Source organism: Sphaerodactylus townsendi, linkage group LG05, assembly GCF_021028975.2.
Source record: "Sphaerodactylus townsendi isolate TG3544 linkage group LG05, MPM_Stown_v2.3, whole genome shotgun sequence".
Lineage (NCBI taxonomy): Eukaryota > Metazoa > Chordata > Lepidosauria > Squamata > Sphaerodactylidae > Sphaerodactylus > Sphaerodactylus townsendi.
The window spans coordinates 92,258,345-92,281,527 of NC_059429.1; the positions used below are offsets into that span (position 1 = coordinate 92,258,345).

General features: G+C 41.6%; 1 protein-coding gene across 2 annotated transcripts; it reads left to right on the plus strand.

The window, feature by feature from the left end:
• The first annotated feature begins 610 nt into the window (after positions 1-610).
• On the plus strand, positions 611-22,696 carry DDX20 (DEAD-box helicase 20). Of its 2 annotated transcripts, XM_048497625.1 has the most exons (12): positions 611-883; positions 1,515-1,609; positions 2,775-2,943; positions 3,200-3,314; positions 3,603-3,745; positions 6,126-6,264; positions 6,935-6,993; positions 7,862-7,944; positions 9,193-9,298; positions 9,376-9,477; positions 10,984-12,100; positions 22,685-22,696. In XM_048497625.1, exons 1-11 carry the CDS (start codon positions 694-696, stop codon positions 12,081-12,083), a joined length of 2,301 nt encoding a protein of 766 aa, XP_048353582.1. In that variant the 5' UTR covers positions 611-693; the 3' UTR covers positions 12,084-12,100; positions 22,685-22,696. The 2 variants fall into 2 exon arrangements, with proteins under 2 accessions (XP_048353582.1, XP_048353581.1); XM_048497624.1 differs by lacking the exon at positions 22,685-22,696 and having other exon boundaries at positions 10,984-12,210.
• Positions 22,697-23,183: the final 487 nt, after the last annotated feature.

Below are 23,183 nucleotides of genomic sequence, written 5' to 3' on the forward strand. Positions count from 1 at the left end.
GACATCATATGTGATCTGATGGTGAGTGTGGGATGATTCAGTAGAAAAATCAGGCATATCCCTGAGAATGCATGCTTTGCGACCACGTTTTTGCCGCACTGTGCCTCAAGTTCATGATTTTTAAGTTCAGATCTGGGCGAGGGACCTAGGGTGATCTAATTGTGATTTTGGAATGAGTTATTGCACAAATCACCAGGATCCATGCTTGGCAATCAGGTTTTTGCGCCACTATGATGCCACAAAGTATTGAATGCATGATTTTGTGGTTCTTCCAGTATAGAGTATAACATGGTCTACACAGCATCATAGTGATTTTATTTTGTTTTAATATAAAAAATAAGAAGAATTCACGAGAATCCGAACATTGCGCACAAACCCCGGCACTCCCAAAGAAGCCCATTGCCGCCCTTCATCTGCTTTCTCTATCCCCGCAAAAGCTACTTTCAACTTCTTGCTGAACGTCCCTTTCCTAGCCGGTTGTCCGACTTTCCTATGGTGACGCCCTCCTCGACCTCAATGGTTCCGCCCTCCTCCAATCAACCAATCGACGCTCATGTCTGGCACGTTCTGTATTCGCGCATGCGTTCCGTGGTCGCGGCCGGGATCTGCCGGCTCGCTCGTTTGTTCGGCGCGCGTTTTCGTCGCCTGTCTCGTTAGCATTTCTCGCGACGTTCAGTCCAGGCTTTTTCCAAGATGGCCGCCCCCGTGCCGGTTACGACGGAGAGCTGGTTCCGTACCCGGGATGTACTTATGCCGGAGGGTCCGGAAGACTTCGGGTCACTTCTTCTATCGGCTCCGGTGTTGGAAGGGCTGCGAGCCGCCGGGTTTCTAAAGCCTTCCCCAGTGCAACTCAAAGCAATCCCGTTGGGTCGCTGTGGTCTTGGTGAGGGGCAGGGGTTTGGATCAGGAATAGGGAGCATCCCGGGGTGGGGTGGGGATAAGGGTTGGTCAAGGTGCGAGTCTCGGTCGGGGGTGAAAGTGCTCCTTTTGGCCATGGGTTGGAGTAATAACCCGCTGGATTTAATTGGCACATCTTTGCAGGATTTATCGACAAAAACCTATGCCGGTTTTAGGCACCGTGCTTGGGATAGATATTTGTATATATACAATATATCTGTTAAAGTAAACTTTAGGTTGATGTACTAGGAGATAAGATGCACAAGGGAAGGGGAGTGGAGAGAAGGAGGGATAGCATTGTGGCATTACCAAAATGAAGGGAACCACGATTAGACTGACTCATCTGCCAAGCAACCTCTCCATGTTGGAGGAAGCATTAGGATCAATGTTCGTGTGGGGCTCTTGCACAGTCTCCCTGTCATGCTGTAATAACTTTGTATGGCAGCACATTGCAGAAGAAAGTCAGTAGTGTCTTCTGAATGAAGCCTTTTTTCAGTTACTGATTATCTTGTTGCTCCCCTGCAAACAAATTCCTAATGGCACTCTATTGCCCTGGCTGCCTTGAAATGGTCTCTTGGCTCGCTGCTCCCTGAACTGGATCCTTCTGTCTCTTTTAGATCTTATTGTGCAAGCAAAATCAGGCACTGGTAAGACCTGTGTTTTTTCCACAATCGCACTTGACTCCCTTATCCTGGAAAGTCCAGTTACACAGGTAGGAATGCAAACTTGTATAGAAAATATTCAATCCATTTGTTAGCTTATTAAAATATTTATTCACCTGCTTGCCTGTGTAGATTTATGTTGCTTATTTGTGAAATATTGGTGGCTTTAAAACAATCCCTCTCATCTTTTCCAGTTTGTAACTGGTTCTACGCCTTGAGACACTTATTTAGAACTCAAGTGTTACCCTTTGTTTGTTTAATTGATTTCAACATTTATGCAACAACTCTTCCAAAAACTGCTTGAAGTGGCTCACAACATAACAAAATAATAACACTTAAAATAATTAAAATTAATCATTAAAACCCATTGAGTAACGCCTAATAAAACAAACGCATAAACCTCAGAATAAAATATTTGGCAGTTATTCTAAAGTGATGAACTTTTGAAATTGAAGTCAAAACAGAACTTTGAGGTTTTAAATTATAGGACAGATCCATTTAATATCAGTGGCGAAGTAGGTTATGCTTTTTTAAGCACAACTAGTGCCCATTTTCTGCCCCCACCCCAACAGGCCAGTGGCTTGCAATAATTTTGAAGTGATAGCCACTTCTAAACTTACTGTACTTTTGTAAACTTGCTGTGAAGTAAGTACTGTTGTTTATTATTTTAAGTCATTTCTATTCTGTTTTTTCACCCAGTTCAGAGTCTCAGGGATGGTTAACATGAAAACACTTCAGACATTACATACTCACAATATATTTTAAACAAATATATGTGTGCGTGCACACATACATATATACACTTCTCCTTTACTACATAGCATGGTGCTCATTAATGCTGCATTTCATGGCCTTTTCACACATTATGTAGAGGCAAGTCTATATACGCCACTGAATCTCTTGGAACCTCCCATCTTGTCTTATTCCACCTCCTGGCATCACTGCCCAGCTTTGAGAAAGTGAGGCACCACTTTAAAATCCTGATCTACACTTTGAGAGTCATAGCCTTCAGGCTGCTCTTTAAAGAAACTTTTGTAAAAGTGAAATGTGTTGATTTGCAGTTTTCAGAATATTGCTTGATCAAAATTAACTAAGAATTTACTATCTGATGGCATTAATGTTGTTAAAGAGATCAGTTACTGAGATTTGGAACGAAAAGTCATGTACTTGTTTTTATTGTACCTATAATCTATTAACAGCCTAATTTTGTTTCAGATTCTGGTTTTGGCTCCTACCCGAGAAATTGCTGTACAGATTCATGCAGTTATTACAGCTATTGGGATTAAAATGGAAGGTTTGGAATGTCATGTCTTTATTGGAGGGACCCCTTTAAACCAAGACAAAATCAGGCTGAAAAAGTGTCACATAGCAGTTGGCTCCCCTGGTAAGAGCACACATCATCTAAGACCTCTTACCTTTGTTTTAGGAATGCAGTATCCTGTTCTAGAAAAGTTGGCATGTGTTTGGTAACCTGAAGCTACAGGAAGTAAATTATGCCACATTTTTAGCTGGGTTCTATTTTTAAATATGTTTTCTCAAAATTGATTAATGGGTGGCTAGGATGTTCAGTTTTAAATGTACATAGATGTAGTTGTTTCCATCAATGCTTGAGATACTACAGTAAGTGTTTTCATTGGCAGGTCGCATAAAGCAGCTTATAGAGTTGGAGTATCTGAATACATCCAGCATTCGCCTTTTCATTCTTGATGAAGCAGACAAGCTTCTGGAAGAAGGCAGTTTCCAGGAGCAAATAAAGTAAGTGTGTTCTATACTTTTTTCCACCAAAAGATGACAGTTGAATTGTATATTAATCTGCCATTTCCTGGACCTTCCTAGAATGCTTCACTTGGGTCATAGTTCCTTGGGAACAGAAGTGGGCAGACACTAGGACCCAAGCAGAGCATTGTACAACAAAGAAGGTCCAGGAAATGGCAGATTAATATACAATTTTACTGTAGTAGTCATATGTTTATTTCCAATATGATTTGAAATTCTTACTTTGAATGATTCTCCTTTCTCTTTTTTCCCCTCTCTCCCATCTAGTTGGATTTATTCTTCTCTGCCAGCCAACAAGCAAATGTTGGCTGTTTCAGCCACTTATCCTGAATCCTTAGCTAATAGTTTAACTAGATATATGAGAGATCCCACATTTGTGAGGTTGAATCCCACTGACCCAAGTCTCATTGGTATGTATGTTTGTGTTCTGTGAGCACTGATTTATCGTTATCAACTAAAGGATCAATTCCAGTTTCTTGTTTAAAAGCTTGTACATATGCATAACCCCAGTGATGCAATATTTCTGATTAATGTGTTTAAAAATACATCTGTGTATTTTTTTTAAAAAAAAGTAGTTGGGACTACAAATCTTAGATAATGTTCTTATTGAAATGTAACTGCATTCTGACTTATCACCATTTGTTTAAAATAAATATCTAAAACAATACTAGTGGTTCCCAACTCAGGAGGAGTATTGATTAAGAATGAGTGCCTGTTTTCTCAATTTTGTTTAGGTGATTTTCTACTATGCACATGATGTGCTGTGTCTTTGCATATGTTTCTAACTGAACTGGGGCCAAAGTTGGCTTTCAGCCTGATCTGAAATATACTGACTTTGCCCCATTGGTTTCAGCCTTGTAGATGAGTGATAAGCATATTCCTTCAGAAGCAAATAATTTGTTATCAGGAATTATTTCCAAGAAACTATGCATAGGATTGAAGCCTTTGAGCTCCATCCGGGGGGTGGGTGGGTGGGAATTGGTTGTGGGTACACCGCTGCTCTGGTGGATTCTCCCTGCTCAGGAAACTTATCCCAATGGAGGGGCGATTCTGCTGGTATGTGGCTGCCACAACCTCCCCTGCCTGGCACTAGAAAACTCTGCTGGATGCTGCTCTAGCGTCCCACGACCCCTACTGCCACCAGTGATATATTGAGGGTAGATCAGGGGCATGGTCAACAGAGGAAGCGAGTTTGGTTCCCTCTCAGCCTTTGCTAGCATTACACCAGTGGCCTGGGTTCGGACCTAATCCTCCCTTTTGGACAGCGTATGTTCATTGAGGCCCATAGAGGGTTTTTTCTGGCAGGGAGGCTTTTTGACTTTTTGAACCTCCCCACACTGCTGGGAAGACTCTTTGGTGGCAGCGGCTGGGCACTAATACATGTCTTTAGTGAGGTTTAAAAGACCACAATAGGTGATGTATTTTCACAGCCAAGAATTTCCTCAGAAAGAGGACAGAATACCGATAAAAAACATGAAATCTTTTTATAACATGGTTTCTTAAGTTTTGCCAGTACTTGATTTTAATAATTAAGTGCTCCACAAAACCTGCAGTTCTGAATTTTAGGGGGTTGGATCCTGTGATTCCATCCCATCAGTAGTAGTAGTACCTGGTTTGCTTGTGAAGTCATTGGATCTGGCAGAAATGGCTAAACTTCATTCTTTGATTAGAGAAGAGAACTTATATAAATTCACTGATAATTGGAAACCCTTGATAGACTTTTTGCAGAAGACAGAAAAAATGAATTGATAATTTGTGGATTTGAGGAATAGAAGAACAAGAAAATAGAGAAAAGTGTGAACCATGTTAGAATGAATAATTAAGAATTAAGTTGTAATTATACCCTGCCTCACAGAAAGAAAGAATCTTAATACTGAATTAAGCTGCCGGTACTTCCTGGACCTTCTTTGCAGTGGAAGGCTCCGCTATGGTCCTAGTTCCTGTCCAGTTCTGCCCCTCCCACCCATCCCAATTCTCCAGTTGCATTTTAGGAGCTATTTCAAGGGTCACTTATGTCAAAACCTTTATTTCGTGCACTATTCAGTATGACACTTGGCTAAAATAGCTAGCTGACACAAAATAGCAGGTGCAAAAGGCAAGTTCTGCTAATAGACTTTAGGTGCACTAAAATGCTATTTTAACAAAGTGCCTTGCTAAATAGTGCACGGAATAAATGTTTTGACATAAGCGGCGCTTAGTATAGCTTCTAAAATGCAACTAGAGAATTGGGGTTTTTTTAAATGGCGGAAAGACGTGACTCATTTCTGCCGCACTGTACACATGCATTTTAGTCTTTTGCTGAGACAGAGTATAGAGAATTGTGATTATATTTGGTGCAAACAAAATGCAGAGCATTCCCTCTCTCCTTGTATTGTGATTTTTATGTACTTTTTGTGCATTTTTTGTTTGGTTGTTTTTTTTATTTTTCTTCTTTAAATTTTCAAAATTTTCATTTAAAAGTATTCTTAACAAAATAGCAGCACTTTCATGATATAGAAGTAATTTCAAGAGGTGTTTTTTGCTGTAGGAAGAATCTTGATGCTGGGGAGGTCTTTGATTGTAACATAATAGAATAGTAGGATCCAGCTCTGTTTTTTTGAAAAGCTGTGTTGTAAAATCTTGGTTTACCAAATCAGCAAATAGATGCTCAGAATGGAGCGTGCTGTGTCTGTACATAGTTCTTATGATACAGGCAGTTGTTGGTGAGAACATTTCTTAATTGGTAAGTTTCGAGTCTGCTTTTCCACTTGCATGCAAGATACTTAATCCCATGTCATTTTTTTTGGGTAGGATTGAAGCAATACTTTAAAGTTGTGAATTCACATCCATTACCACATAAGACTTTTGAAGAGAAGGCGGAGCATTTACAGGAGCTCTTCAGCAAGATTCCCTTCAATCAGGCTTTGGTCTTCTCAAATCTACACAGTCGGTAATCTCTCTCCCCCTCCCCCCTAATTATTAATATGTTGAAAAGTTCCATCAAGTTGCACCTGACTTATGGCAACTCCATAGAGTGTTCAAGGCAAAATATGTTCAGAGGTGGTTTGCCATTGCTTGCGTCTGCGTAGTGATTACTTGTTTCCTTGGTGGTCTCCTATTTAGATACTAACCAAGGTCAACCTTGCTTGGCTTCCAAGATCTTAAAAGATCAGGCTGCCAGGGCAGGGCATTTTTAATATAGACCAACTAAAAGATTGAATTCTAAATATTTATTCAGTGGTGCTTCTATTCCATAATTGAATGTTTTTGATACTGAGGAGAAAAAAATTGTAGGTAAGAAACTTGCAGTACTGTCACAAGATTGACTAAGATATGTCATGTTTGGGACATCGTACAAAGCTGAACTTGAAAGATAAAATGTTAGAACAAGTTTTGCTTTGAAAAAAGGTCCCTCTTTATTGTTATGTACTAAAGAACTCAAGAGTTAAATCATACATACAATGAATGAAGTAGGATGAAAAAAAAGATACCTTATTAAGGTATTATTAGTTACAACTTAGTGTGCAGATAATGTTAATCTTACTAAGCTAAAACAGCCAGGCGACTTGGGGAGATTGGACTGAGGAAAAACTTTTGTGTTCTCTTTTGTCTCTCTTCAGAGCTCAGCGCTTGGCAGATTTACTGACATCCAAAGGTTTTCCTGCGGAATGCATTTCAGGCAAGTATGAAGGCCAGAGATTCCCCAGTCTTGCAGAGCGTACAGGCACTTTTGGAATTTTGAGAACAATTAATGGGCGCAACCACAAATGGCTGCAGTGGCGAGATATAGCCAACAGCAAAATGGCAGCTATGGGAGTTTGAATGGATCATAAAATGTTGGGAAGTTCCATGCCATGCATCTTCCTGTGATGAAGGCATTTGTTTATGAATGAGCATTTCCTGCAGACACAAAGAACATATGGCCTGGGCTCTTCTGAAGCACATTCTTTTGTAGTGAGATGGACAACTAGAATTGACTCTTCACTTTAGAGAGAGAAGAAAGTATGCACTAGGAAACACGCTGGTGCACACCATAGTGGGAGTGCTGCTACAGACCTTGTTTTTCTTTGAAATTTGATGCAGGTATATTGTTAGTATGTACAGTTGGTGGTACTCAGAACACAAGTATGCAGGTGTGAAAGTGAGCAGGTTGCTTGGCATTCTGATAGCGCTTATTTTCCCTCAGAAATATTCTCAGTGAAGTTAGTGAGATTTACATTAAAATAAGTATGCATCAGCCTTCAGCCTTAGGCTAGGATATTATGAATAGCAAAATAATTTCTTGTGTTTAAAGAATTAATATATTTATTACTGAGGTATGGCATTAAAAGTGTTCCAAATTATGTTCTGCCCTCAGCATGTACACTTGATAAATTAGAAATGTCCCTGAGGGAGTGGACAAATGTTGACTAGGTTTTGGCTCTGATCAAGCACTAATTCTGTTCCAGTGGATGAAAACAAAACAACACAGAGTAAATTACTCTAATGACTTGACTAGTGAATTTTTTTCCCTTCAGTGCTTGATCATTTTGACATTGTTTCTTTAGGCAGTATGAATCAGAACCAGAGACTTGATGCCATGGCTAAGCTCAAGCAATTCCATTGCAGAGTGCTGATTTCAACTGATTTGGTGAGGTTTTCTTTTGAGCAAGTGAAATATGTGGGCATGCATTCGGTGGAACATGGATATAAGGATGCATGTGGACATGGTTCTTCCCTGCATTCTGCAGTAGGTCTGACCTTCAAAACATTGGAGGTTATACAGCTTGCATGGCAAAAAGCTATGCAACTTGTAGGGGAGGGGGAAGCAGTATGGAGGGGAGCAAGGGCAACCTTGATCTTGAGTTAATGAAATATCATGTGGCTGTAGAAACACAACTGATGGAAGAAGCAGGGGAAAGCAGTTTTTATCTGGTTCTTCTCACGGCAGTTTCATGGCTTTTGGTCACTGTGATCCCTGCAACCTCCACCATCTATATTTTAGAGGTCTTGGGGGCTGGCTGGTGGAAGGCAGGAAATAACTGTGTCATAAGCATCCTCTTGAACATGCTCAATGGAATCTATGGCTTGTATTTAACTTGGGTCTAAATCTAAAGGCATGACAATGACTGGAATTTTTGTGGACTCTAGGAAATGCTGTATATTTTTCTCTGAAAGTTGATCTCACATAGCTAAGCATGTGCTTTTCTTGTCAGCAAATATTGTTTAATCAAAAAGAAAAGATACTGAGTATTCTTATTTGAAGGGTTATTTGGATTGAACATACCATTCATTTTCTGCTTTTTTGATTCTGATGTTTTATACATATGGAGCATTTATACTTTTCTACAGATAGCAGGTCCCAAGGTAGCTTACAGAACTAATGTTCTACTATCTTTTATCCGCCATGTAATTAAATCATTTTCCCACTGGGACTTATAAAATTTTCTAACAAGCAAAAACTCAGGATAGAGCATTCTATGCCCTGCCATCCATACTGCTTGTTTTTTATTAAGTCTTGTTGAAGGATATCTTAAAGTGTGTCATTTTGGTTGCATTACAATTATTACAATTTAAACCACAAATTATGGTCCTGGACCCCACTATTGATTTTTTGAAGCCACTGAGTTTAATGCAACAACACTGAAGTAAGCAGCTTGAGGAATGCCACCTCTTCCTTTTTAGAAATGCTTCCTGAGCTATAGAACAAATGATTTCTCTGTATTCTGTTTCTCTATTTTTTTCCAGAACCAGGGAATCTGCAGTTTGTTTTGCTTGTATTTGGAATAATTGATCTAAGCTGATGCATTTTTAGTGTGCTTTACTTGACTGTTGTTCACTTTTCACAATTCCTTTGACTTTTTGGCTCCATCTCTCCTTACTTTCTCTTGACTATTAGACATCACGTGGAATTGATGCTGAGAAGGTGAATCTAGTCATTAACTTGGATGTACCTTTGGACTGGGAAACATACATGCATCGGATTGGCAGAGCTGGACGCTTTGGTAAATGCTGGTTTGAGTGCTATGCAGTGGCAGGTGGTGGGTCTGCCTGTAACTTACTATTCTCTGCTTTGCTGCAGGAACTTTAGGGCTAGCAGTGACTTATTGCTGCCGTGGGGAAGAAGAGAATGTGATGATGAACATTGCGCAGAAATGTAACCTTCGGCTTCTTCCTTTACCAGGTATAAGTGTCTCTTTTGTTTTAAAGCTTGTTGCTTGAATTGAACTGTGCCATTTATGAACAGCAGCAGTATAAGTGCCTTAATGTTAATCAGGCCATGAATTAATCACTCAGGCTTATTCTTGTTATTCTAATGATAGTGGGCTGGAAATGTTCTCCTGAGTGGAAGTGTGGGACTGATTTCTGGGAAATTGTACGTTGATGGTTAAAAAGGCCTGCAACAGTTAGCAACATGATGAAAAATATAATAAGACACTAAATAAACTGATTTAGAGTTATGTGCAATTCCATTAAAACTCCCCCAAGCTGTTTTTAAGGGACAGAATGGCATGGGAGGTGTCTAATTAGTTCCCTTCCTGATCTTTTTCTGCACAAGGTGTTTTTGCAACGGCATAAAAACTGTCTCTCTCCTCTTTCCTCTCCCAGTCCTTCCTTTAAATTGCAGCCCCTGAAAATGGGGGTGGGAGTTGGGAAGAAGGAACTCATGTTAAATACTCATGGCCCTGTGCACAACATGCAATTTTGCCATTATTGCCTTCAGGCTGGAAAGAATTGTTTATTGCAAGAATCCTGTGAGTATTAAAATGAAGGCTAGGTATAATAGGAGAGAGTTCAGAAGCCCTTTTTCAGAGATTAAAGAGAAAAATCAACAATTCACCCCATTTTCCCAAAACAGGTTGAGAAACTTTGGTATTTAAATAATAGGACAGCAATGTTAGGAACCTCTTTGTACCCAACAGTAAGAGCAGTACTGGAATGGAATATTCCATCTAAATAGACAGTAAATTTTCTTTTGGAGGCTTTCAAAAGAAGGCATATGTCAAAGATATCTGTCTGTTAGGTACTGGACTTTTATCTTGCCTTTTGTCCAAACAGCTGAAAGCAGTGACCTACCGCATACTATTTTTCTTTGTAAAATGTGCGGGATTGAACGGGCTAGAATGAAAAAGTATAACTGATTCAAGATGGGCTTCATAGCTGCATGGAGATTTGAACCTACGTATTTTGGCTGTATGGTATATTGTTTTGAAATAAAGGCTTTGGGCTATATCATTTTTGGTTACCTTTAGTCTCTGGTTATTCTAACTTTGCTGACATTTTAGTCACATTTTTACTTGGATACTAAGTAATGCAAGGGAAGGCTTGCTAGAGGAAAGCAGTCTCACTGCAGTCTTGTTTTTCCTGCCCCACCCATCTGTAAAAAGGGAGGAGGACAGATTGGGAGGCTACAGCTGTGAAGGGGAGGGAGCAAATCTGCCATTCCATCAGAGTTGCTGCTGTGTTTATCAAGGAGCATCATAGGATTCAAACCTTTCTGTTAATCTTCTTTCTTGCCCCCCCCCCCCAAAAAAAAACACCTGTAAGAGAAACTTGGATTGGGTGATGTAAGCAGATGTATTAGAGTTGAACAACTGAATTTGATCCATGTGGTGATGCACCCTTAAAATGAAACACACCCTTGTGAGTGTCATCGAGTCTTCATTGGTGATGTTTTTCTTTCTTGAAGATCCCGTACCTCCTGAGTTGATGGAACATTTTGAAGGCGGAGATGTAGAAGTCACTGCTGTCTCATATCCCAATGCTTCATTGCATCCTCCTCTGCCTGCTAAGCAACCAGAGGGGACAGTGCAGCCCTCAGCAGTAGTTAGCTGTGCACGGGAGTCCTCTGTTGCTGCTTGTGAAAATCTTTCTGCAGCTAAGCCAAAACAGGCCCCCAAACAAAAAAGGCTGCTCAAAAGTAGAACAGGACATGGCAGCACAAAGAGAACCATCCAGGACCAGCTGTCTTCCCATTGCACCATAGAGCCAAAGCACCAACCAAAACTGGTTGTCCAAACTGGTACACAGCAGAACAAGCAAGAGGAGGACAAGGAAGCATTAAGCAACTTGCTTCCCAAGATACCTTGCCTGTCCTCTTACAAGACCCATCAGACTGCCAATACATGGAGCATGGCTGAGTTTGTTGAGGATTATGAATACTTCATTAAGGAAGGACTGGAGAAAGATGTGGAAATTGTAAGAAGCTATACAGGGCCTGGAGAGCATCATTCAGGAAATGATGCCTTGGATTGGAAAGGAATGGAATCCAGCATGTGTACAGCAGCAACAGCTGATGCATGGACTGAGGAATCTGATAGTGACAGTAGCACTTACAGCTCTGACTCATTAACCTGTAGCTCTGAGGACCAGTCACATAGCAAAGCTTCTTCAGATATACAGAAAGGAGAGGAGGTTGGGTTTTCAGCAGATCGGACTTCTCAGAAGCACCCTCAGCAGTCCTGTAATGTCCCTGAATTACAAGAGATTCCAGAGCCGCCTCCACTCCAGAAGAGTAAACAGAATGTGAAACAGAGCAGGCAGAGTTGCCGCCCTCCTGCTACCAAACCTTCTAAGAGGGGAATTGTCAAAGGTGCCTCTCAGCGCAAACCTGATCCCGCTTTCCTCTGTGAGAATCAGAGTTATGAGGAATACTGGAAAGCATATTACCGGGCATACCGTGACTATTATCCTACAGCTTCTTATTCATATGATCGCGCATATAACTGGCTGACAGCTTATCGTGCCAATGCAGTCTACATGGAAGAGTTGCTGAGAGGTCATCCGTGATGGGCAAACCTGTACCTGTAGTGCAAGATTACCTTTTTCATTCCATTCATCTAGTGTTTTGTATGTATTCCAGAAGATAAAAGGCCACAGATGTTTTGCCAATTAAAAATTGTGACAAGTGATGAAATTTCATTTCCATTTTGCAGATAATTGTAGATATTCTGAATATAATACCCTAAAAATATTTTTATATATTTTAAGTTGATCCCTTTTTCATCAGAACATGGCCAGTTTTTTGGCCCATTGTACTTGTCTTTGGAAAATACTTTCTTTGTACACGTGGTGCTTTTCAAAACCTAAGCTCAGCTTGGGTCTTCAGAAGTAGGATAGTTTTTTGAATTATAGTGGGTCAAATCCTGTGGCTCTGACCCTCTAGTAGTGGGACTTCTCTTTTAGTACAAGGATCTTCCTGCTGCTCCAGGAGGCTCTTCTAAGAGATATCTACCCATGTTGGAGGAAAGTTCTGCCATTAGTACAAGTGATCTTTTAATATCCAACACACAATTATTTCTTTTCATCTTCTCTGAACCCAGATGAGGTCAGTGTGAGATTATTCCCTCAGGATATCTATATTCGTGTCCTTTAAAAATCAGTCTGTTGGACTCTAATTCTCAAAAATGCTGGTTTCTTCTCTCTTTGTAGTTGAGAGCATGAGTGGAAAATTAACCTCTATAGCACAATTTTTGTGTATGTATTGGAAGAAAATCCCAATATGAACAGTAGGGATTATTTCGAGGTATATGTGTTTTGGGGTTGTATATCAATTAAGAAATTGATCAGATTTCAGGAAAAAACTTCAGAAAGTTGGTTCTTTATAATAAGGCACCAGCTCTTAAAAAGAAATTCCTAAGTAGTAGTTTCATTAAGATCTGTCTTTTTTCTTTATGAATGGATAATTTCTCCCATCCCTCTTTATTAAAATATAGCCCTGCTGGAGCTTCTTATGTTATGCATTCATGTACAGATCTGTAGCAAAAAGTTGGCTCTTTGAAATGGAAGGTTTCCTTAATAAGCAGATTTCTATCTGTCATGATGAATAATATTTTTGTAACTGCATGGCAGGCATCTGTTAAAACTTAGAAGTCAAAAGGATTTTATAGAAGGGCTTTTGCACTGCTAGAAATTCAGCTCTTTTATGGTTCCCAAATTCCTATTTCCTGGCATTACGCCCTCTCCCCATTAATTACCTTTTAGGCACCGAAACACTTTTTGTAAGAAAACTCTTCTGTATTAAGATGTATTTTTATTGGCCGGTACAAATTATGCAGCTCCTGCTGATCAGCAGCCTTAGTGCTTCCTTCTGTTTAGCAGGGGTCTAAATAAAAGGCGTAACTCAATTAATGCATGTTGCTGATTTAAATAAAATTTAATTAAAACTGTATAAATAACACTTCCAGAACTAGATTGGGTTGGCCGTATGATAGGAAAGATTTTAATTATATATGTTTTTAAAAAAACGAACCTATCATAATTGGACCATCCTCCTGAGAGTTACAGTATCAGGCCTGCCATGCATAAGGGAAAACTTTAATTAGAAATGAAATTACCTATTAGCTCTGAAACTAATTGGCCTGTTTTGTTTCAGCTGCTGTATAGCCCATCTAAAATCAAGACCAAGCAGGGGGAGGGGGGGGGGGTTACTGAATGGGTAAATGGATGAGTAATGGCCTACAGAAAGGCTTATCTTACGGTCTTGTTCAAATCCTGCATAGGTTGATAGCAGGTTCTATTGCAGTTTGGCTTCTGTTCTTAACCCATGGCTTCCCTGTCCTTGCAGTTAACTTAATTCTTGGCCATGAGGAGGGTAGTTGCACTCCAGTCTATAGCTCCAGTATGGGGTACATACAGACAGCTCAGTGTTAAGCAAGGGCTGCTTGGTTCATTTTGCCCAGTCACTTTACATTCACAACAGTCCCATCTATTCTGTTTATGCATAAGGTTTTCATACCCTTCTTTTCTCTACCCTAAGGAGACTCAAAGCAGCTTTCAATCACCTTCCCTTCCTCTTCCCACAACAGGCACCTTGTGGGTGGGCCTAAGAGAGTTCTGAAAGAACTGTGACTAGCCGAAGGTCACTCAGCAGGCTTCACGTGGAAGAATGGGAAAACAAATCTGGTTCACCAAATTAGAATCCACCACTCATGTGGAGAAATGGGGAAATAAACCTAGTTCTCCCAATCAGAGTCCACTGCTCACAACTACTACACCCTGCTAGCTACAGCTGTAGCTAATAGTCTGTAATTGGGAGGCACAGCAGGCTATAACAGCCATTAGCCTCCTTTTGGATGTCTTAAGATGCTCTTTAGCCCAACCCTGTACTCTATTCCTCTGTAGGGTAGCAGTAGAAATGTCCTTCTATCCTTGAATGGGAAACAGACTTGGCATGAAAGTATTTTAGTTTGCTCTGGTCCCTTCTGAAAATATGGATCACAGGATTAGTGTCCCATCATTGGACAGATTATTTGAGCACTCCAGATGCATCAATGGTCCTATCTATTGCAGAACTGTAGAAGAGTAATGGACCTTGATCACAGTTCATCACTTGCAGAGTCTAATTTTTAACCAGTATACCATGCTTGCATAGAATAGTGGTAAGGGCACAGAGTGCTCTTAATATTTGTGTGGGAGAGAATCTGAATTTGGGGTATGCGTATTTAGTACACCAACCCTGTGCAAAATCACGTCCCGGGCTTCAGCCCGGCAGTGCCGTTGCGTCGGGGGAGGAAGGAGTGGAATGCCTCCTCCCCTAAGCCGGCTGGATCTGTCATGGCGGGGGAATCGCCATGTGACGGGACTAGGCAGCCTACATAAGGCTGCACTGGCCATGTTCGGCCTCTTTCGAGGCCAGGAGCAGCGAAGGCCCTCCCTTTATGAAATGGTTATTGGTTCCGCTATTGTTATTCTTTTGTCGCAGTTCACTGGGCGGTTTTGGGCATAACAGCACATCCTGTTGGGGAAGGCAGTAGCTTGCATGCCGGACCTTCCCACATCGGGGGCCTCCGTATGAGGTCTGAGGTGGTGATAGAGCTCGATAAGGCAAGCCTTGGGGCTGTGCTGAGAGCTCGCCGCCCGGCAGAAAGGGGTGTCACAAATTGGGTTTCTGCCCATGTGGCACCTAGTAACTTCCTGTTCCAGTTCCCTTGGGGGAATGTGCCGGACAGGGGTTCTGTCCGAAGGGCCTGAGGGGTCAGTTGGGGGCTGCCCTATAACTAGGTTAAGCTGTTGGCTGCCTGGGGGCCAGGATGTGCTCGATTATGCTCGCCCAGCTTCAAAATGGTTGTTAGTTAAATAAATTGGGCTGCGGCCGATTTCTTTCCAACAATTGTGTTGTTTTATTAATGGAACTAGTCTCCACACGTCTGCACGCAACTGAATGGCACATCCTAGTCACATCCTAGAGCCTTTCCTTAGTTACTCAGAAGGCAGTACATTGTATGTTTTGTATGGATTGCACACTCAGTTTCCAGAAGGTCATGCCTCTGGTGCTTGGAATCCCTACATGTATTACTGTGGTGAAGTATGAGAGGGAGTTTTGTCTGGTTGTGCTGCTCAGAATTGTATCTATCTTGAACACCCTTTTAAAACAGTAATGAAATTAAGTTGAGCTGAGGGTGATCAGGTGGGAAGCAGAAGACCTCACTGGGAATCATTGTGCCTTCATTGGGGAACAGGGAAGAATGAGAAAGCTGATGTCTGCTCTGAAATACCCACTTGTGAAATTTCAGGGACACAGGGACGCAGCCTGCTGGATTAGATGGACCCCTGATGTGATCTAGCAAGGCCACAAATAACTGCAGTGCTAGTCAGTGACTGAAGTAGCATTCCAGCACAATTTGTATCTTCGTTTCACTTGTAGAGAAAAATGTTGCCATCTAGTGCAATACATGACAAATAACAGGAATAGTGAAGAGATGTTTCTTTGAAATCATAACCTTGTGGATTTTATGACATTGTTCATTTAGCAACAATACTAGAAATGTCCAGTTCTCGGTTTTTATTGTATTGAGCTACCTTGCTGCTTCCCAAAGGAATCCTGCTTTTCCTGCAGTTTCTTTGAATGCAGAGTCAAGATTTCCCTATTTGTCCTTAGTTCATTGTTGGATCTAGCTGGTTAGTTGCTGGCGTTTGTAGAGCATGTATTAAACACAGGAGCTAAGAGAGCATAACATGCACAAAAAATGCACACACAGAGCAAACAATATATAGAGCTGAGAAGGCTCCAAAGAAACTCCACAATCCGGAGAACCAGGTAAGTGCAAGTGCAATACATTTCAAACAGGTGTAAAGGTTCTTCAGTATGAGGAAAATTCTTCAAGTGTAATAATCTTCCATTGAAATTGACAAAGATGGAACGGTCCTGGACTTCTTTCCATTTTGCAGTTCCAAGACTGCTTCATCAGCAACACAAATTTTAGAGCCTGTCCATTACAGGGTATATGTAGCCACTAAAGACAATAAATACCTTATATTAATTTACCATGTAATAAGAAAATACATTGAACAATATCAAAAGTTTATAAATATGATATACATCAAAATATATATTGTCAACAGGCTCTAAAGGAAAGCCAGAGAACCAGGCTTTTTTCTTCCTTCCCGCAGGATATTGAGAGACAATGCATTAAGGTGCTGTGTGGCTTCCGGGCTGTATGGCCGTGTTCTAGCAGCATTCTCTCCTGATGTTTCACCTACATCTGTAACTGGCATCTTCAGAGGATCTGAAGATGCCAGCCACAGATGTAGGCGAAACGTAAGGAGAGAATGCTGCTAGAACACGGCCATGCATCCTGGAAACCACACAGCACCCCAGTGATTCCGGCCGTGAAAGCCTTCGACAATACAATGCATTAAGTGTTGTAAATGTTGGAATGGGTTATATTCCAGTACCTAGTTATGATTCTTTTCAAACTTGTATTGATCTGATTCTAGCATTGTATTCTGTCCCTTTAAACCCAGATTGACCTTCATGCCTTCAGTTAATGGGCACAGTATTGTTACTTTTGAAAGATTAGTGCTCAGGGACATTTGAAAAAATTGAGAATAATTCTAGAAGCAACTCCTTGCCTAGAAACGTCTCTCATAAGGATAGGGTAATTATTCTGGATCTAGCAAAGGACTCCCAAATTTACCATCAAGGAAGCAGATAAGGGGGTGGGGTTGTCATATTTAATTAATACACAGGATTACTTACAGGAAGTGGAATGGCAATTTTAATAACAATTTTTCATTGCCTTTGGTTTTCATCGGTTTCGGTTTTCATTGATTTTTTCAGTGAAAAATTTGTCTTGGTTTTCATTGATTTGCCTTGGTCTTCATTGATTTGCAGTAAGGTGCAGGGGTTTGTGGAGAAAAATCACCCGGACAAAGCTGTTGCAGGCCGTGTATGCAACTTGTTTACTGACAATGTCTTGCCCCATTTCAGACAAATCTTAAAGAGGCGTCAGAAACAGACCTCTTTGGACAGCTTTCTGGTGCGACATTGGTCCACTGGTTCTGAAGCTGGTCGTAGTGTTATTCTTTGTTACTGTTTTCAGCGTTAAACACTAACATTAAAAATTAACACTAACATAAATTTGTTGATGTGTTAGTATCCTAGGACCTCTGTCTTCTATATTTTGCCGAAAGTGCATTATCTCTGGTTTGCTCTAGAACCATCATCTAAATATATTGATTTCTTTTTTCAACCATTTGTACCCATGATCCAGACTTTTATAAAAGACACCACAGACTTTATTCCTTTATTTACCTTTCCCCTGCAACAGGTTTTTGTTTATGATGGATGTAAACCTGCTTTACACAAACATCCCTTTGGAGGAGGTGAGAAATATATTGTCCAATATTCTGGATTCCAGGGATGTTGAACATCCTCCAACTTTTTTCCTTTTGGAATTAATTGACAAAGTTTTTGACCAGAATTATTTTTGCTTTGATTCCCAATACTATTTACTAAAAAGAAGTGTGGCTATGGGGAGCTCTTTAGCTCCAGCTGTTGCTAATTTGTTTAGGAACCATCTAGAAAGAAACTATGTGAAAACCTGATACTAATCCCTTTTGGCACTGTGTAGTTCTTTTTAAGAGGTGTATGGATGATTTTTTCATCATTTTGTCTGATGCCTCTGGTTCCATCTTTGTCGACTGGCTTAGTAGTGTACATCAAGATAAAGAGTTTTCTTATTTCGCCAACCAAATGTCAGTTAATTTTCTAGAAACGACTGTCTATGTCACCCAATGTAATACTTTGGCTATTAAACCATATAAAACCTGTAGACAAGAAGATGACTTTACATTATCAGTCTTTTCATCCAAGCCATATTAAAAATAGCCTCCTCTATAGCCAACTTAAATTTAAAGGGAATGCTACCTCAAACAGGGATATTGATAGAGTCATCTGCTTATGCAATGTCTTGTTGATAGAAAATTTCCTTCTTACATTCTTAAAGATAAGAACATAAGAACAAGCCAGCTGGATCAGACCAGAGTCCATCTAGTCCAGCTCTCTGCTACTCGCAGTGGCCCACCAGGTGCCTTTGGGAGTTCACATGTAGGATGTGAAAGCAATGGCCTTCTGCGGCTGTTGCTCCCGAGCACCTGGACTGTTAAGGCATTTGCAATCTCAGATCAAAAAGGATCAAGATTGGTAGCCATAAATTGACTTCTCCATAAATCTGTCCAAGCCCCTTTTAAAGCTATCCAGGTTAGTGGCCATCACCACCTCCTGTGGCAGCATATTCCAAACACCAATCACACGTTGCGTGAAGAAGTGTTTCCTTTTATTAGTTCTAATTCTTTCCCCCAGCATTTTCAATGAATGCCCCCTGGTTCTAGTATTGTGAGAAAGAGAGAAAAATTTCTCTCTGTCAACATTTTCTACCCCATGCATAATTTTATAGACTTCAATCATATCCCCCCTCAGACGTCTCCTCTCCAAACTAAAGAGTCCCAAACGCTGCAGCCTCTCCTCTTAGGGAAGGTGCTCCAGTCCCTCAATCATCCTCGTTGCCCTTTTCTGCACTTTTTCTATCTCTTCAATATCCTTTTTGAGATGTGGTGACCAGAACTGAACACAGTACTCCAAGTGTGGTCGCACCACGGCTTTATATAAGGGCATGACAATCTTTGCAGTTTTATGATCAATTCCTTTCCTGATTATCCCCAGCATAGAGTTTGCCTTTTTCACAGCTGCCATACATTGAGTTGACATTCCCATGGAACTATCAATTAAGACGCCCAAATCCCTTTCCTGGTCTGTGACTGATAGCACTGACCCCTGTAGCGTGTATGTGAAGTTTGGATTTTTTGCCCCTATGTGCATCACTTTGCATTTTGCTACATTGAACTGCATTTTGCCATTTCTGGAGCCCACTCACCTAATTCTATCAAGGTCCTGCTTTGGAGCTCCTCATAGTCCTTTGTGGTTCTCACCACCCTACATAATTTGGTATCATCTGCAAACTTGGCCACCACGCTACCCACCCCTACTTCCAGGTCATTTATGAATAGGTTAAAGAGCACTGGTCCCAATACGGATCCTTGGGGGACACCACTCCCCACATCTCTCCATTGTGAGAATTTCCCATTTACACCCACTCTTTGCTTCCTGTTTCTCAACCAGTTTTTAATCCATATGGAGGACTTCCCCTCTTATTCCTTCATTGCTGAGTTTTCTCAATAGTCTCTGGTGAGGAACTTTGTCAAAAGCCTTTTGGAAATCCAAGTAGACAATGTCCACTGGTTCCCCCTTATCCACATGCCTATTTACATCCTCAAAGAACTCTAGTAAGTTTGTAAGACAGGATTTGCCTCTGCCAAAGCCATGCTGACTCTTTCTCAGCAGGTCTTGCTTTTCTACATGTTTTATAATTTTATCTTTAATGACAGATTCTACTAATTTACCAGGAACAGATGTCAAACTGACTGGCCTGTAATTTCCCGGGTCCCCCCTAGATCCTTTCTTAAAGATTGGTGTGACATTGGCCATCTTCCAGTCGTCAGGGATGGAGCCTGATTTCAAGGATAAGTTGCATATTAAAGTGAGAACATCAGCAATTTCTTGCTTGAGCTCTTTAAGAACTCTTGGGTGAATGCAATCTGGGCCAGGGGATTTGGTAGCATTTAGTTTATCAATGGCTGCCAGAACTTCTTCCTTGTCTACCACTATCTTTGTTAGTTCCTCGGATTCGCCTCCTAAGAAGCTTGGTTCAGGTGCAGGAATGTTCCTCACCTCCTCTTGGGTGAAGACAGATGCAAAGAATTCATTCAGCTTTTCTGCAATCTCCCTGTCATCTTTTAGCACACCCTTTGTTCCTTTGTCATCTAACGGGCCTACCGCTTCCCTTGCTGGCTTCCTGCTTTTGATGTACTTGAAGAACTGTTTGTTGCTGGTTTTGATGTTCACAGCCATGCGTTCCTCATAATCCTTTTTTGCCTCCCTTACAGCTAACTTGCTTCTCTTTTGCCACCATTTGTGTTCTCTCTGGTATTCTTTATCAATTAAGTTGGACTTCCATTTTCTAAAAGACATCTTTTTTTCCCTAATAATTTCCTCAACCTCCCTTGTTAACCATGGTGGCTTTCTTTTGGACTGGGCGCTGCCTTTCCTAACCTGTGGAACACATTCCAGTTGAGCTTTTAAGACTGTGTTTTTAAATAACCTCCAAGCATCTTGGACATTTTTGACTCTCTTGATTTTCCCTTTCAGCTTCCTGCGCACTCCCCCCCTCATCTTTGAGAAATTTCCCTTTCTGAAGGCGAATGTAACTACATTAGTAGTTGTCACTTGTTCGCATGCAGAGATACTGAATCTGACAGCATTGTGGTCGCTGTTCCCTATCGGCTCAACAACACTGACTTCCCGCACCAGGTCCTGGGTCCCACATAGAATTAGATCTAGGATCACATCTCCCCTGGTTGGTTCTACAACCATCTGCTCTAAGCCACAGTCATTTAGCATATCCAGGAATGTTCTCTCTCCTTACTATGACCTGAACATGCATTTTTCCAGTTTATATGGGGATAGTTAAAATCGCCCATTACCACGACATTTTTGCTTTTGTTGGTCTCTCTAATTTCTTTTTCCATCTCAGAATCCTCTCGTTCGCTTTGGTCATGGGGACGATAATATATTCCTAATGTTAAACTATGCTTCACCCCTGGTATTGATATCCACAGTGCTTCTGTAGAGGAATCAGCTCCCCTGCATTGTCTATTTTATGTGACACTATGCTCTCTTTGATGTAGAGGGCCACCCCACCCCAATACGCCTCTGTCCTATCCTTCCTGTAGAGCCTGTAACCTGGGATAACAGCATCCCACTGGTTCTCCCCATCGCACCATGTCCCTGTGATGCACCCTATATCGATGTCGTACTTCAAAAGTCTGTACTCCAGCTCGCCCATTTTAGGTCGACTGCTTCGAGTATTAGCGGAGAGACACTAGTATACTCTGTCTCTGTCCTAACTACCTGGGATTTATGTGTTTTGCCCTCTAGCCTTTTGTAGACACTATCACTTATCACATTGCTATGTTCCTCACTTGTATGTGGCTGATTTAAAAAAACCTCCTTCTCTGTCTGCATCCCCATGGACTCTGTATTCCGAACCGAAGTCACCTCAGCTCCTGTCGGCTTTCCCCCAGGGATCAGTTTAAAAGCTGTTCTGCCACCTTTTTTAATGTTGAGCGCCAGCAGCCTGGTTCCTCTTTGGTTAAGATGAAGCCCGTCCCTTTTGTACAGGCCTGCCTTATCCCAAAAGGTTCCCCAGTTCCTGACAAATCTGAAACCCTCTGCCTTGCACCACCTTCTCATCCACGCATTGAGACCCTGTATCTCCGGCTTGCCTAGCTCGCCTCTGCTTGGCGTGGAACAGGTAGCATTTCAGAGAATGCCACCTTGGGGGTCCTGGATTTTAACCTTTTTCCTAGCAGCCTAAATTTAGCTTCCAGAACCTCCCGGCTACATTTCCCAATGTCATTGGTACCAATGTGGACCACAACTGCTGACTCCACCCCAGCACTGTCTAACAGCCTATCTAGACATAGCGTGACATCCGCAACCTTCGCACCAGGCAGGCAAGTCACCATGCGGTCATCACGCCTGTCACAAACCCAACTCTCTATATTCCTGATGATCGAATCACCCACTACAAGGAGCCCCCCCCACCTCCCCGAGGGGTATCCTCAGTGCGAGAGGATAGCTGATCACCAGTTAAGGAAGGGATCCCATCTAAGGGAGCATCTTCCCCCACCTCAGACTGGCACCCTCTGTCACCCAGACTCTCATTCTCCATGACATCTGAAGAGATGTCACCTTGGGAGTGGGACCCGGCTGCTAGGTCCCTGAAAGCCTTGTTTGTTGCCCTCTCTGCCTCTCTCAGCTTCTCCAGGTCTGCCACCTTGGCTTCAAGAGAACGGACACGTTCCTTGAGTGCCAGGAGCTCATTGCAGCGAGGGCACACCCACGACTTCTGGCCTAGTGGCAGATAGTCATACATGTGACACTCAGTGCAAAACACTGGCAAGCCCCCATCCCCCTGCTGGCTTCCTGCCTTCATATCTGATTTGTTTAGATATTTAGATATTAAACTTTTAGTCAGTGCCCCTTGGAGCTATCTGTACCTACTATCCCTCAAGAAATGTCCTTATTAATTAATTAATTAATTTATTTTAAAAAAGAAAAAAGAAAGAAATTGCTAGTTCCAGAGACTGAACTAAAGACTGAATGACTCACCTCAGGAGCCCCACCTTTAGCAGCCCAGGACAAAGAGTAACCTCTGTTAACCCCTGTTAAGCCCCACCTCCAGCAGTCTCAGCTCCTAGTAGCCTTAAGGAGAAAAAGAGATAACCCCTGCAAACCCCTGTTAAAAATACACTGTTTTAAAAGATGTGGCTTTGAGAAAAGCCCTCCAAAATGAACACCAGAGTCACTCTGTTCTTCCTGGCCCAGATGCCTTGTCCACTGCTGCTCCTTTCTGCTGGTTCCAGAGACTGAACTAAAGACTGAATGACTCACCTCAGGAGCCCCACCTTTAGCAGCCCAGGACAAAGAGTAACCTCTGTTAACCCCTGTTAAGCCCCACCTCCAGCAGTCTCAGCTCCTAGTAGCCT